The sequence below is a fragment of the Haliotis cracherodii genome, unplaced genomic scaffold (genome assembly GCF_022045235.1).
Source record: "Haliotis cracherodii isolate W230 unplaced genomic scaffold, xgHalCrac1.p SCAF_5, whole genome shotgun sequence".
NCBI lineage: Eukaryota > Metazoa > Mollusca > Gastropoda > Lepetellida > Haliotidae > Haliotis > Haliotis cracherodii.
The window spans coordinates 41,207,454-41,222,730 of NW_027266308.1; the positions used below are offsets into that span (position 1 = coordinate 41,207,454).

Sequence of the window (15,277 nt, forward strand, 5' to 3'; positions counted from 1 at the left end):
TGAAATAGAGAAATATGATTTTGTACAATGGGCTAAACCATTCTGCAATTGTTCTAATGAACAATTGACTTGCCTTTGCATGTGTTTTGTGACGGGAACCACTGGTTGGGTACGTTATGCTCACTGGTACACCTGGTATCATGACTATTTGAAAATGAATCGTAAAGACAGGTTTGTGATATATATTGTGAGGTTTGTGATATATAGTACACGTAGTACTATCTTAGCTTTACCACTTCTGCAAGCCTATGGTACCAGCCCATGGACCAGTCCATGATAAAACATTCAGTAAAGAATGTAATACGAGTTCCGACAAAAAACTGGAATATTGCTGAGTAGGGCGTTATAAAACACACAAATAAACATAGCCAAACAGAGGTTAGCTGAAATGGGGTTAAACTAGGACATCATGCAGTCATTTTGGCAAATCTTTCTCACAAAAAGACACTGTCCAGTTTTAATCCAGTTCCAATTCTAAATTAACAATGTTTCATAACATTCATGGCATGTTGGGGTTGAAAGAACAAATTGGGGTTGACATGTGAACCAACTCCGTGGTTGGTGTCGGCAGAGATGCTGAATATTGTCTGTCGTGTAGAAACCAAGGGTCTTGTCGACCTCGCCATAATTAACCTGTAGGAACTCGCTGCCACTCAAATATATTTGGATAAATGCAGTACCAATCTTGAAGAACATTTGTAGACACTGACAGTCATAAAGATTTTCACATAATTTTATATACGTATTTTTCAGTTCAAGTTTACAAATAAAATTTTACAAATATATTTGCACACAATTATTTTATGCATATGAGAATGGTTGTCTTCGGTTATGTCAAGATGGTGCTTAGAATTTAAGCTGCAATCCATGGTCGTGCACTTATTGCCTTGTTATTCTTTCAAACATGAAACTACCAGTGCACAGTGTTCCTCTTGACATGGGTATATATGTTGCGTCTAACTGTGCATTGTCAGAAAGTGGCGACATCCAAGGAAACAAATATATACAAAAATATCAGTCAGTTCCAGTCATTAAGTTCACCAAACTTTGGACAACTCCTACAGTGTATTAACCACTGAAAAACAGATACTGGATTAAATATTGGCTCTGGGAGGATGTGTTAATAGGTTGTGTTAATCAGTCACCTCCCTGTGAAGGTGCAGCGTTGAATGTCATTCACGGGACTAAATTATCTTAAAGGTACGACTAAGTGAGTAAGTGTGTATGTTTTACGTCGCTTGTCGCAATATTACAGCTACACACGGCGGGGGACACGAGAAATGCGCTTCAAAACTGCTCCCATGTGGGGAATCGAACCCGGGTCTTCGGCGTGGCGAGCGAACACTTTAACCACTATACTACCCCACCGCCCCACTGTCAAAAGTCTATGTTAGAGCATAGAACTTACAATTGTGGTAGCGTTAAGATCGCTTTCTGCAAGAGCTAGAAGGGTTTGACCCCACACGAAGGTACAAAACACCTCTTCATTCATGCCATCCCCTAGATGAATTACATCTTCCAAATGTGGTACATCCAGATGTCTCAAACAACATCTCGATCTTCACTAACAAGTAACAGTACATCACGACGTCAAATCTGAACGACGTTGGGCAACTTCTGTGTGACAGGAAGCCCTAAGATTGGTAGTCTCTCCGCTTAATCTGATCAGATTTTATGTGACCTCTGAACAAATCCGATTACAGATTTCCTCCTCTCCAGTCAAGCAGTCATGAACCGTAAAAAGAAGTCGAATATGTATTGTGTATATTATGTTTTTTAAACCCTGTGGAGTCTCAGCAATAGATGGGCGGTTCTAGGCTGTAAGGGCTTGAAAGCTCACTACCCTTGGAAATATAAAATACATTACTGAAATACAACTATCTCTTCCAAATTATTTTTCATCGATTTTCTGATCTGCCTTATGTCCGGTAGTTTCTTCTGTTGAATTTGGCACAATAAACGTCACCGCGCAATGACAGAAAATCACGTTTTATGGGGGAAAAAATCTGTTTATGTGGATTTTGAGAATGAAAGGATGAAAGACTAATGTGCTTACAGATTGATGGCGAGCAGGGTATCGCCTGCGATGGATCCGTGACACAGGGGGATCAGTGTTACAGGAACAATGGGCCTTTCAATGGGGGCTTCTCGTGTCAATAAATCCGCATATCTTTCTGACGTTTATGCCCGTGTTTTGATTTGTGATCCTGGTTTGACTTTCTTAGCTCCTTAAATCTTTTGGTGTATTATTTACTTCTTGTCTGACAAAACCTATTTATCCTTTGTGTCAACTGTCCCACCATGGTGTTATTCGGGCGAGGCTGAAGCACCCATTTAATCATAACATGGCAATATCCGCAAGTCATATTTGTGGACGTTGATGGGAAAGGTTGTTAGTATTTAACTGCATTTTAGTTCAGTAAAAGCGCAATGTGGTATAATCATATATTCTCCGTTATATTGACGACACCATGATCTGACTTGCAGAATGGAGGAGAACACTTCAATTCAGTTTATTACTCGAAAACCCACCAAGGGCGAGCATACATTAAACATTTTTAAAAATACAAGCATGATGACATGCCTGAAAGTTATGTTACAGCGGCAGCACGTTTAAACAGTAAATTAACAAATTTAGAAAGATTCTTTAAAAAATAAAAATGATTTGTAGATATTTCATAGATTATTTTGTGAATGTATTGTGAAACTCATCCCCAGCGGCAGAAGACTGACATAGTTGAGTGCTGTGGAAGGTTGACAGCGTGGTCTACTGTAACATGCAAGCACGACATACGGAAGATATCAATTCCCACGACAGTCAAATAAATTCAAGACATTGAAGATGTGCAGATTCATCCAAGGACCGGTTCAAGACTATTGCCCATAAATGACCTTAGTGAGCTGCGGAGGTTTCAGAACTAGTCATCTTCTGCGGTCAAAACACATTGAGGCGGCTGTTTAATGTATTCTTATTGTACACTTTCTACATTTTGGAGCATGTGCCAGACAGGTTCAGTTATCACAGACGATTCACTTTTAGTGATGAGCTCTAAAGAGGTAATATAATATGTACGCTCGTACACCGGTAGGTAACATAACATTAAGCATTTGGAGCAATATGAGAAAGAGGCTTTGGTCGCGAGGGATAATCGAAATCCGATCACTAAAATCATTAACATCTCATATACTGATTTCAAAGAGTTTTTTTTTTATTACCTAAGTCAGAATGGAGATGGAGGTTTTACTACAGCTGTAAATGCCTCGTGGGTAATAGGGCTTTAGCTCGCCTCTGAATGGCTCTTGAGGAAAAAACCGTAATGGCTCCAAGTATGTTGAAGCTTTTGTTACGTCGCATCGTTTAACCATTTTGACGTCCTAACACTGTCGCTAAGCAGTGCGAAATGACACGGATAAACAGGCTTTATCATTGTGACCTCTAGAAGGTGGTGGGTTCATCATAAAAACTGGATTTAATTTCATCCGGGGAAATAACAACTCGCAGGAGACTTGAGAACACCCCGCGAGGTAATGTGGATCGTGGTTCAAAGCGTGGGACATTAATTCACTCAGGAACCGTGATAACATGGTATTAAGCATAACTTGCAATTATTGCAGATGTGATGTGTCGTTATGAGACGTAGGTCTGTGTAGTAGTGCGTGTTGTTTTTCAAAACATTAGACTATTTCAAAGCAGACACAATGTATTGATCACAACGTCTTAGAAATGTCCATCAAACAATACCATTAGATCATTTCATTAAGCATAATATTTAGATTATACAGTTTGTCTGAAGCAAGGTTGTATGCTCAGCCCTCATCTATTAGGGGGCGGTGGGGCAGTCTGGTGGTTAAAACGTTCGCTCATCACGCCGAAGATCCGGGTTCAAAGCGTGAAGCCCATTTCTGGTGTCCCCGGTCGTGATATGGCTGGAATATTGCTAAAAAACATACTCACTCACTCTGGTAAGACCACGAAAGCTGTGTGTATTCAGAAGATTTCAAGTCTTTCCATTGACTTACCAGAATTATGTGATGGAGTATGAGTTCGTTATGGTTATGACTCGTTGTTTGTCAGGACCCATAATCTTGGGTTTCACCAAAATGGCAACCGTCTAAGATCTATTTATGTACTACACCAATCTGCTGATACGCCGTGATATATTTGAAAAAGTGGTATTAAAACCAGCACTCCTCAGTCGACAAGGTGTTGATGCTTGCTACTGCCACCTTTTCCCACTGCCAACCAATCTCTCACACAGTCTCTCTCACTCTCTCACTTTCTCTCACACACTCACGCTCACTCTCTCACACACTCACGCTCTCTCTCACTCACTCTCACTCTCTCACTCACTCTTTCTCTCACTCTCTCACGCTCACGCTTACTCTCTCACATACCCTCTCTCACTCACTCTCTCTCACACTCTCTCTCTCACTCTCACTCACACACAATCTCTCTCAAACACCAACGCTCAGTCTCTCTACTCTCTCACTCTCACTCTCTCTCTCTCTCTCTCTCTCTCTCTCTCACACACACTCACGCTTACTCTCACTTTCTCACACAGTCTCTCTCACTCTCTCACTCTCTCACTTTCTCTCACACACTCACGCTCACTCTCTCTCTCACTCACACTCCCTCACGCTCACTCTCACGCTCTCTCTCACTCACTCTCACTCTCTCACTCACTCTTTCTCTCACTCTCTCACACTCACTCACGCTCACTCTTACTCTCTCACATACTCTCTGTCACTCACTCTCTCTCACACTTTCTCTCACTCTCACTCACACACAATCTCTCTCAAACACCAACGCTCAGTCTCTCTACTCTCTCTCACTCTATCTCTCACTGACTCTCTCTCTCTCTCTCTTTCTCTCACACACTCACGCTCACTCTCTCTCTCACTCACACTCCCTCACGCTCACTCTCACGCTCTCTCTCACTCACTCTCACTCTCTCACTCACTCTTTCTCTCACTCTCTCACACTCACTCACGCTCACTCTTACTCTCTCACATACTCTCTGTCACTCACTCTCTCTCACACTTTCTCTCACTCTCACTCACACAGTCTCTCTCAAACACCAACGCTCAGTCTCTCTACTCTCTCTCACTCACTCTCTCTCTCTCTCACACACACACACTCACGCTTACTCTCACTCTCTCACACAGAGTCTCTCTCACTCTCTCACTTTCTCTCACACACTCACTCTCACTCTCTCTCTCACTCTCACACTCCCTCACGCTCACGCTCACTCTCTCACACACTCACGCTCTCTCTCACTCACTCTCACTCTCTCACTCACTCTTTCTCTCACTCTCTCACACTCACTCACGCTCACTCTTACACTCTCACATACTCTCTCTCACTCACTCTCTCTCACACTCTCTCTCACTCTCTCTCACTCACTCACGCTCACTCTTACTCTCTCACATACTCTATCTCACTCTCTCTCACTCCCACACAATCTCTCTCAAACACCAACGCTCAGTCTCTCTACTCTCTCTCACTCTATCTCTCACTCACTCTCACACTCTCTCTCTCTCACACACACTTTCTCTCACTCACTCTCACTTTCTCTCACTCCCTCTCACTCACTCTATCTCACCCACTCACTCTCTCTCACACTCTCTTACACACTCTCTCTCACACACACTCTCTCTCTCTCAGACGCAATCAATCTCTCTCTCATTCTCTCACACAGGCACGCTCACTCTTACTCTCTCACATACTCTCTCTCACTCACTCTCTCACACACACTCTCTCTCTCTCAGACACGATCAATCTCTCTCTCATTCTCTCACACAGGCACGCTCATTCTCACTCTCACACTCTCTCTCACTCTGTAACAATCAACAACAATTAGTATTGAGTTTAATTCTACTGTCTTTGTAAAGTTAGGCAAACTAGCATTGTGCGCTTACCTTGACATAAACTGAGCTTCCACATACATCACCATGATGCCTTCACATCAGGAATTGCATCAGTGAAATGAGCACGCAATGCTATGCCGATACTTCATCAAGAGATTGGAGCCAGGATTCTATTCCTGGCGTCTGCTCAGCGGGTTTTCCTACCCCAATCGCATTGTATACCACTTTCATATTTATGATTACAAATACAAGCTGTGACATAATGTTTAATTAACAATAACTCCATTAACGTCTTCACGTTTCAGAATGAGAAGGGTTGAAGCGGCTTCTCGACGTGAGAATAATGATTCTTGAAGCATTAAGCTCGGTGTGTCTTGGCGATATAATAGGACGAGCCTATTGTGTGAAATGTGGCGAAAGGTTTCCGGCTTGTAAGTGTGGTTAAAGTCGAAAATTCCTCCCATTTATAATCAGATGGATAATAGAAAGGAGGAATGTCTGTAGCTAAAGCTTAATCGCGTGATATCGTCATGCGGAGCAGGCGGTAAGATATATATATAGATTGTGTCACTGGATTGTGTCGCGGAGGTAGGTGAGGTGGAGTACATAACATTAGGTTGTGGAGTGGATGGGATTGTGGGTAGGACGGGGGAGTGGTTAGGGGGCGGCATTAGGTTGTTGAGCGGATAGGATGGTGGGATATAGTGATGCCACTGGATTGTGGGGCTGAGCGGTGGTAGGTGAGGTGGAGTAGGTAACATTAGGTTGTGGAGTGGATGGGATGTTGAGATATTGTGATGCCACTGTGAATGGTGGATGGGGCGGGGGAATGAGGACTCATTAGGTTGTGTAGTGGGTGGTGGGATAAGTCGGGATGTAGCGGGCAGTAGTTGGAGTATATGGTGGGATAAGTCGGGATGTAGCGGGCAGTAGTTGGAGTGGATGGTGGGATAAGTCGGGATGTAGCGGGCAGTAGTTGGAGTGGGTGGTGGGATAAGTCGGGATGTAGCGGGCAGTAGTTGGAGTGGGTGGTGGGATAAGTCGGGATGTAGCGGGCAGTAGTTGGAGTGGGTGGTGGGATAAGTCGGGATGTAGCGGGCAGTACATGGAGTATATGGTGGGATAAGTCGGGATGTAGCGGGCAGTAGTTGGAGTGGCCGGGGGGATAAGTCGGGATGTAGCGGGCAGTAGTTGGAGTGGGTGGTGGGATAAGTCGGGATGTAGCGGGCAGTACATGGAGTATATGGTGGGATAAGTCGGGATGTAGCGGGCAGTAGTTGGAGTGGCCGGGGGGATAAGTCGGGATGTAGCGGGCAGTAGTTGGAGTGGGTGGTGGGATAAGTCGGGATGTAGCGGGCAGTACATGGAGTATATGGTGGGATAAGTCGGGATGTAGCGGGCAGTAGTTGGAGTGGATGGTGGGATAAGTCGTGATGTAGTGGGCAGTACTTGGAGTGGCCGGGGGGGATAAGTCGGGATATAGCGGGCAGTACTTGGAGTGGGTGGTGGGATAAGTCGGGATGTAGCCGGCAGTAGTTGGAGTGGCCGGGGGGATAAGTCGAGATATAGAGGGCAGTACTTGGAGTGGGTGGTGGGATAAGTCGGGATGTAGCCGGCAGTAGTTGGAGTGGGTGGTGGATGGATTTGGGAGTTGATAAAAGAGGGCGGTTGCGATAAATGGAATTGAGTTGAGGATGGTGGGTAGTTCCATTCTGTGATAAGTTGCTGTGGCTTTAACTGGATAGATTGGCCTCGGTTGTTAGAATGTTTAGTGTACAGCTGGATTTATTTGTTGCTGAGTTGTTGAACATTTGAGGACGTTAAGGAGGTGGAATGGATGAATTAAGTGGCAGGTGGGTAGATTTAGCGGGTAGTTAAATGAATTACGTGGTCAAATTTGTACTCCCTCTTGTGTCTATGGGTCATTTTCCAATATCGGGCTCAACATATGGGTGGTAATTGTATTGTTTCTCTCTTTCTAGTTCATCCGATAGTCTCTTAGATCGTGCGCTTCATAAATCTGTAATTACATTAACAGATAATGAAAGAACAACCGTATCACCATCCGCCTCAATCCGTATCCAGAGACATTCAGTTGTGCAAAACCCCTTTTGATCGATGCTGGTTTACCTTCGGGGATCATTAAGACGTTGACCGTACAAAGCCCCGTAGCTAGGAACGCTGTTATGATACCCTCAGAAGCGTGGGATGGAGGGAGGCTTCAGGCACAGTGCTTCGGTCAGATCACAGTGACCTAGACACGGGTCAACAAGCGACCAACAATTTAAGTGGGAATCGACTACTTCGTGTGCGACCCCAGACAAGAGGAGCTGGGCCCGAGGTTGACACAGCGGGGATTCGGGGGCAGAATAGGTCGCTTTGTGGCCACCTTAAGCGCCGACCAAACTGGGGCTCGGGTGGGCACAATGGCTGAATGTGTTTCACCGTGGCCCGGCGGCGCGGAGTCTAATGCTACCGATCCTAGTTTACGTAGCCAAGAGACTTATTCCATCTCTAAGACAGCCGTCTGCAAGTACTCAAGTCTGGGCCAGACAATCCAATGAATGGCATCATGATCATCAATCCACGTAATTGGGATATAATGACCTGTATCAACCAAGTCAGCGATCCCGTTAATCGTCTCTTACGAGAAGCATAGGTTGTTGACGACCTATTCTAACCCGGATGGTCACCATGGAATAGTCACGAAAAAGTCATTCGATAATCGATTACGGTTTCAGTATGTGTATGAAACTTTGTAACCCAAACAAATATGATTCGTCAAAAAATTAATACAGGATTTTATGAAATGGTTATCATCTAAGGAACACAGTAAGCGGTGTTTAGCGGGGTTTTTTCCAGGCGTGCCTCGATAAGGCAAGGAAATAGCTGAAAAGTGTGCCCTATTCTATATGAAACAATCTCACCTAAAGAATTTCTGTTTCGAAAAAGCATGACATATTCTGAAGATGATGATTACATTGTCACTACTATTTACTATAAAACGTCGACAGCCTAACACTTAATTATGTGTTAGTACCTTAATGGTTCTAACAGCTGCAACGTGGGACCATATGACGAACATAGTTTTGTCAAAGGTCAAGGTATCCTTGTTTTTCATCTGGTGTCATGACTTGGTAGAGTCAGTAGGTGAGTGTTTGATGCAACAGTCGTCAATATCATAGCTGTCTGGACATGATGGGGGCTTGGTCAGCAAAACCAGTGGTTGGTCCCATGATAAACGATCTACGCCGTCGGATGCAATGAGACGAGCCAGATCATACCTATCATCAATATGTACTACTCAAAATACGATTTTTTGTTTGTTTGTTGTTTAACGCCGCACTCAGCAACATTCCAGCTATATGACGGCGGTCTGTAAATAATCGAGTCTGGACCAGACAATCCAGTGATTAATATCATGAGCATCGATCCACGCAATTGGAATCGATGACATGCATCAACCAAGTCAGCCACCTTGACCACCCGATCCCTTTAAGTCGCCTTTTACGACAAGCATGCATAATCGCCTTTTACTGCAAGCATGGGTTGCTGAAGACCTATTCTACCCCGGAATCTTCACGGGTCCCTCAAAATAAAAAGAAGACCCGATTCTCTATTGTCATGGGCATGACAGATTAACAAGGATAATATGAAAAGAATAAGCTGTTATTTAACTTCTATTGAGTAGTATACTTGGCCTAACTGAAAATAAAGTGTGATTAAGGTTTTGAAGGAACAGCTGTGAGAACAACAGAGCGAGGATTCAGCTCGCCCTCACTATACCCACAAATCACCTTTATATCCCGATAGGGGGCACGGTGTCCCAGTCGTATAAGTCGTCACGATTCGCTGTGCAGGGTTGCGTCCCTTGGGCGTGCCAGACACCTATGATTGTGGGTTCGAATCCCGGTTCTCCCCGATTATGTTTCTAGGTTTGTCAGCACCATACCCGTGCTCGTGGGTTTCACCGAACTTGTAAACGGCTAAGACAGCATCACTTCGAGCTTCCTCCCACATTAAGCTGACACGCCGCGATTAATCCCGCTGTATGACGACGGCTGGTAATTACTTAAGGCAAACTAAGGAGGCGATGCCAGTATTTGTGAGTGAGTGAGTGAGTGAGTAAGAGAATAGCGTTATATTATTTCAGCAATATTCCAGGTTTGTCACAGCGACCTGTAATTAAATTCAGTCAAAGAGCAGACAACGAGTAGTCGATTGCTTGAGAACCTACTTGATTTAACAACTAGATTTAAGAGTGGCCTCGTAGTTGTGACCTGAACCCTTGGTTCCAGTCTCACACTGTACAAAGCACTGTTCAATTGCCGGGTTCGAGTCTTATGAAAGATTTGTGAAATCCGATATTCACACGTCCTTAATGAAGTCATCTTCCAGAGTCAAGGGTTGGTTGGTTGGTTGGTTGTTTAACGCCGCTCTCAGCAATATGACGATATGATGATATGTAAATAATCAAGTCAATCCAGTGATTAATATCATGAGCATCGATCCACGCAATTGGGAGCGATGCCATGGATCAACCAAGTCAGCAAGCCTAGCAACCCGATCCCGTTAGTCGCCTTTTACGACAAGCATAGTCGCCTTTTACCGCAAGCATGGGTTGCTGAAGACCCGGAAGCGAGGCAAGGGAGTTAACTGACCCTAAAAGTTCAGTTTCCACCCTTGCCGAACTAGAATAGAATTTCTGGGTTCGATCATACTGCCACCAGTACGATCGTTATGTCCCTTCTATGTCCCTCCTATTGACCAATAAGATTCCACTTCTCATATCACAACACATTTCCCTCAAATAAAATGTCGTCGACCAGTGAAGACGATCTGATCGATAGCAAGATCTGTATTGTAATAAAACGGTTCTTACTTCGCGAAGTGCATCAAAGTGTGCACCTTGATTAAAAACATGAAAAGATTTTGAAAATATCTGTAGACGCTAAGCTGTCGGTACACATGCTTTGTAAATCCTGCAATCGACCGAAATCTGCACGGCAAGTTTATGAACCGGATGCTGATTTCATAACGCGATTTTGATTGGACTATGCATAATCTGGACTTTTATAGTCCCTTGCCTCGGGAAGATGTAATAAAGGACAAGGATCCAGTGTTTGGGGCCATTTTAATCTAGGTCTCTACTTTGTGAGTGAAACTGTGACATTGTACCCATGAAATCGGGTTTTCAGATAAACAAAGTGTTTTCAAAGACTTGAATCAAATTCTAGAACTCTCATTTGTCCAATGCCTAGTCCTCCTTCAACAATATTGCCGAAAGAAAGGTTGAAGACTGGAAATGCCATTACTGCATGTCAAAAAGGCTTCAGGAGATGTCCATGGACGTCGACGTCGCAAGTGTTTGTGGGGTATACTAACATGCTGTTTGCACATGCAGATGAGCAGATTGAAAAAATACAAAACATTATGCAGTTGTAATGTCTGGGAACCCACTGACTTGTGATGGCCCCGTTACAGTGAGGTACATTCACCGAAGTACGAGTCCCAGGGCTGGCGACCATAAAATGAAATCCGAGTCGAAACACAATATTTTCTTGCGTAATTCTTGCAACGTTAACTGAATGGGTCGATTTTCATTTACACTTGTGAAAAGAGTTTTCAGCCCGTTCAGAATCCAAGCGTATATAAAACCTTACCGGGAAACACAAATGTCAATACTGATGATTTCACTGTCCAACGCGGAAGTCATTCCGAAATTATAGTTTATGCAAAAGAAAACATCAACTAAGAGCGTCTCTGTTGGTGGGTATTACCATATTTTAACATCCTCACAAACAAACATTTGTGTCGTCAGCCTCAACAAATTGCAATCAGCAAATCTATGAATCACATTTTACGTCAAATCGATAGCGGTAATATAACTATGTCGATATTTTAACACGATAATTAATACGTTGGTGTGACTCCATGCCAATCCATATTCACTGATGGCGGACCGTGGGTGGGTTTTTTCCATCGTCAGAAACAGTTCAACTTCCTCAGGTGTAAATTATGCAATTTTCTACCACTGTTTTCTCAGACAGAATCTATCAATCAGGCTATGGGTCTATTCATGTAAATACAACGTTGATTGACGTCGCAACGGCACGTCAATTCAAGCACCAAAAACCCGTGCTAGTGGTTGTATTTCTAGGACAATCACATTGAACGCCTTCCACCCGTCCTGTCAATACAATGTGTGGCTGTGCAACACAACACCAGTGGAGAGTCATAAAGAGATCTGATATTGTCTGTTTTTCTAGCCACTGGATAAATATATTTTGGTAGTAGCTCGTGTAATTGAATGTGTGGTTTGGACCTGCTGCGTGATGGATCGTTTGCAAGTTTCAACTTTGCCGTTCCCAATCGGTCATGTTTTAATACGTCTGTCTCAAATGAGTGAAGTTTGGCGTTAGAAAGCAGCGGTTCGTAAAAAAACGTTTAAACGTGTTCGTGATCAAAGGGAGACAATTTGGTCCTGATTCCTTGAATTTTCATGGTATCGGTGATCTAGCTTTAAGAAACGTGGTTTCTATTTCGGAGTACTTTTACATACTAAAGCGACAGCTACTTTTGATTATCTGGTCGTAAAATATATTCTCTGAACAACGCTTCCACAGACTGTTTCAGTTATTTCAGATAATTTCGAGGATTTAGTACAGACTTATATGACGTGAATATTTTATTCTCAAGGAAAAGGATTGGGCACAAGTTTTTCCAACTAAGGTAGTCCTCTCTGAAACAATTTATATGATTTGCGTTATATGATATCTCAATTGAGACATGTACAAAAGACAGATGTAAACGCCCTCTAGCGACCCTTGGCAGCTTGGGTTGTATACTCCCCAGGGAGTTGAGAATGATAACTGGAATGCATAAGGTTCCTGGTAGATGAACAAATAAAACCGCATTTGAGCAGATACTAGTACCTGGATACCTGCGGTATATAACCGAGACAGTTAGGACTGTCTATTAAACCAATTCTAAATAAGTCATAATTCAGCTGACATAGCGTAATTTTGTGAGCAAAATGTTGTACCTCTTTCAACCACAGGAAAAATATGAGAAGGAGTACATTTAGTATGCGTTTTGGTGTTGATTTTACAAGAGCTTAGAGTACTGGATTCTCTTAATTGAGACTGACTAATTACTGACTAAATACCCGTGAAGATTCCGGGGTAGAATAAGTCTTCAGCAACCCATGCTTGCCGTAAAAGGTGACCATGCTTCTCGTAAAAGTCGACTAACGGGATCGGGTGGTCAGGCTCGCTGACTTGGTTGATGCTTGTCATCGATCCCATTTGCGTGGATCGATGCTCATGATATTGATCACTGGATTGTCTGGTCCAGACTCGATTATTTACAGAGCGCCGTCATTTAGCTGGAATATTGCTGAGTGCGGCGTAAAACAACAAACAAACAAACAAACTGACTAAATAATTGTGTTCCACTGAATGGTGACGATATATTTCGTGCATTTCTTAACTGGCACACAGATATTGCATCAACAGGATTTGGCAAAAGTTCACACAAGGAGGAAGGGGTTACATCGTTTTTAATTTGATAAAATTAGCTGAGCTTGCGAGACTTTCTTTTTTTTCAGGTGTATTTAAACCAGTTTCAAAAGAGAGAGCATCTCGGGAGCATATTTGAACAACCCGGTCACTATACGAGCTGTCACTGGAGTCTTCTACTTTTGATAAAACAATTTCTGAACTATTCTTAACATACAATGTGGAGACATTTACAGATGCAGTAAACAGAGATATCGATTTGGCTGTGAGACAGTTAACATCGTGTATTACCAAAGCTGCTGATGTTTGTGGTATGACGCAACATGAATCTTCATCACGACTAAGAGTGGATGCTGTGTGGCAAGATAGTGACAGTAAAGAACTGAAACGTGAAAAATATAATACCCTTAATATGTTTAGGATCACTGGTGACTTTACTTATCTTCATGAATTTAGACGTTTGAGAAATATGTATAGATATTTATGTCGACAAAAGAAAAGTGATTAGGAAGACAGTACTGTTATTAATCTTTTGTCGAATTCATCTAACTATCTTTTTTAGAGTAATATCAAGAATCTCATGTGTCAAAGGGATAATTCTATATCATCCATATCTACATATGAGTGGTTGAAATTTTTTAAAAATATATTGAATATTACTGACTTTGATGTTGATATTGATAATCTAAATAATGCTGAAATGTTTATTTCAGAAAACTTTGATGCTGTTTGCAGTGATATTTTGAATAGTTATGTTACATATGATGAGGTTCTGAATGCTATAAATGATTTGAAAGATCCTGACGCAGTTCTTCCAGAAATGATTAAATGTTGTAAAGCAATTCTTATTCTATATTTAGTTGTGTTGTATAACACTATATTGCAGAGTGGACAGTACCCAGAGGATTGGGCTCAAGGTCTTCTGAAGCCTCTTCATAAGACAAGGAGCAAAGCTGACGTTAATAATTATAGGGTTATTACCCTTAGTGATATATTTGGTAAAGTTTTTACATATATTTTGAACAAAAGACTAACTTTTTTATGATATATTTGAAAAGCTTCCAGAATCTCAAGCTGGCTTCCGGACTGGATATAGCACAGTTGGTGATATTTTTGGTTTTGATTCAAAAGTACTTATCTAAGACAAATGGACGATTTTATTGTTTATTTGTTGATTTTAAAAAACCTTTGATTGTGGCAATCGTTAACTGTTGTGGTATATTTTGTTAAGAAAAGGTATACATGGTAGAGTTCTTGGGGAAATTAAAGACATGTACTCCAAAGTTACATCAGCCGTTAAGTTATCTAATTATGAAATTACATGATTCTTTGATACTTTAAGTTGTGTCAGACAGGGGTGTCCATTGAGTTCCCTTTTTTTCTTTATTTATTATTGAGCTAGAACATATGTTGCCATCTTCAGGGCAGAGAGGTATTTTTTGTTGGACAGGACTTTGTTGACATTTTGTTGTTATTATATGCAGATGACTTATGTTTATTTGAGGACAGCGTTATTGGTCTACAGAGAAAGACTGATATACTTAAACATTTGGCTTGAAATGGGGATTGCAAGTAAACTTGGATAAAACTGAAATTTTAGTTTTCAGGAATGGTGGCAAAATACAGAGAATTGGAAAGTTTCTACTTATTACAGCTACCTGGGTTTAATATTTTCAAACCGTTTGTGTTGGACTTCGGGCGTCAATACCCTGGTGAATAAGGCTAATAAAGCTCTCTGTGCATCGAAGCAAATAAGAATTCGTTTTAAGAATATTCCTATCTCAGCCTTATTTAAGATTCTTGATATGCAAATAAAGCCCATATTGTTGTACTCGTCAGAAGTGTGGAGTTTTAACAAAATGCCAGCAGCTGAAAAAATTCATGTGAAA

General features: G+C 42.2%; 1 protein-coding gene across 1 annotated transcript; it reads right to left on the reverse strand.

Moving 5' to 3' along the window:
• Positions 1-6,628: 6,628 nt before the first annotated feature.
• LOC139443688 (DNA-directed RNA polymerase II subunit RPB1-like) lies at positions 6,629-7,579 on the reverse strand. Its single transcript, XM_071224626.1, has one exon. The coding sequence runs from the start codon at positions 7,577-7,579 to the stop codon at positions 6,629-6,631; it is 951 nt and encodes a 316-aa protein (XP_071080727.1).
• Positions 7,580-15,277: the final 7,698 nt, after the last annotated feature.

What these genes read in the sequence shown, in the direction of transcription:
- LOC139443688 (XM_071224626.1), bottom strand. Translation starts at nt 7,579, where the DNA reads ATGGAACTACCCACCATCCTCAACTCAATTCCATTTATCGCAACCGCC.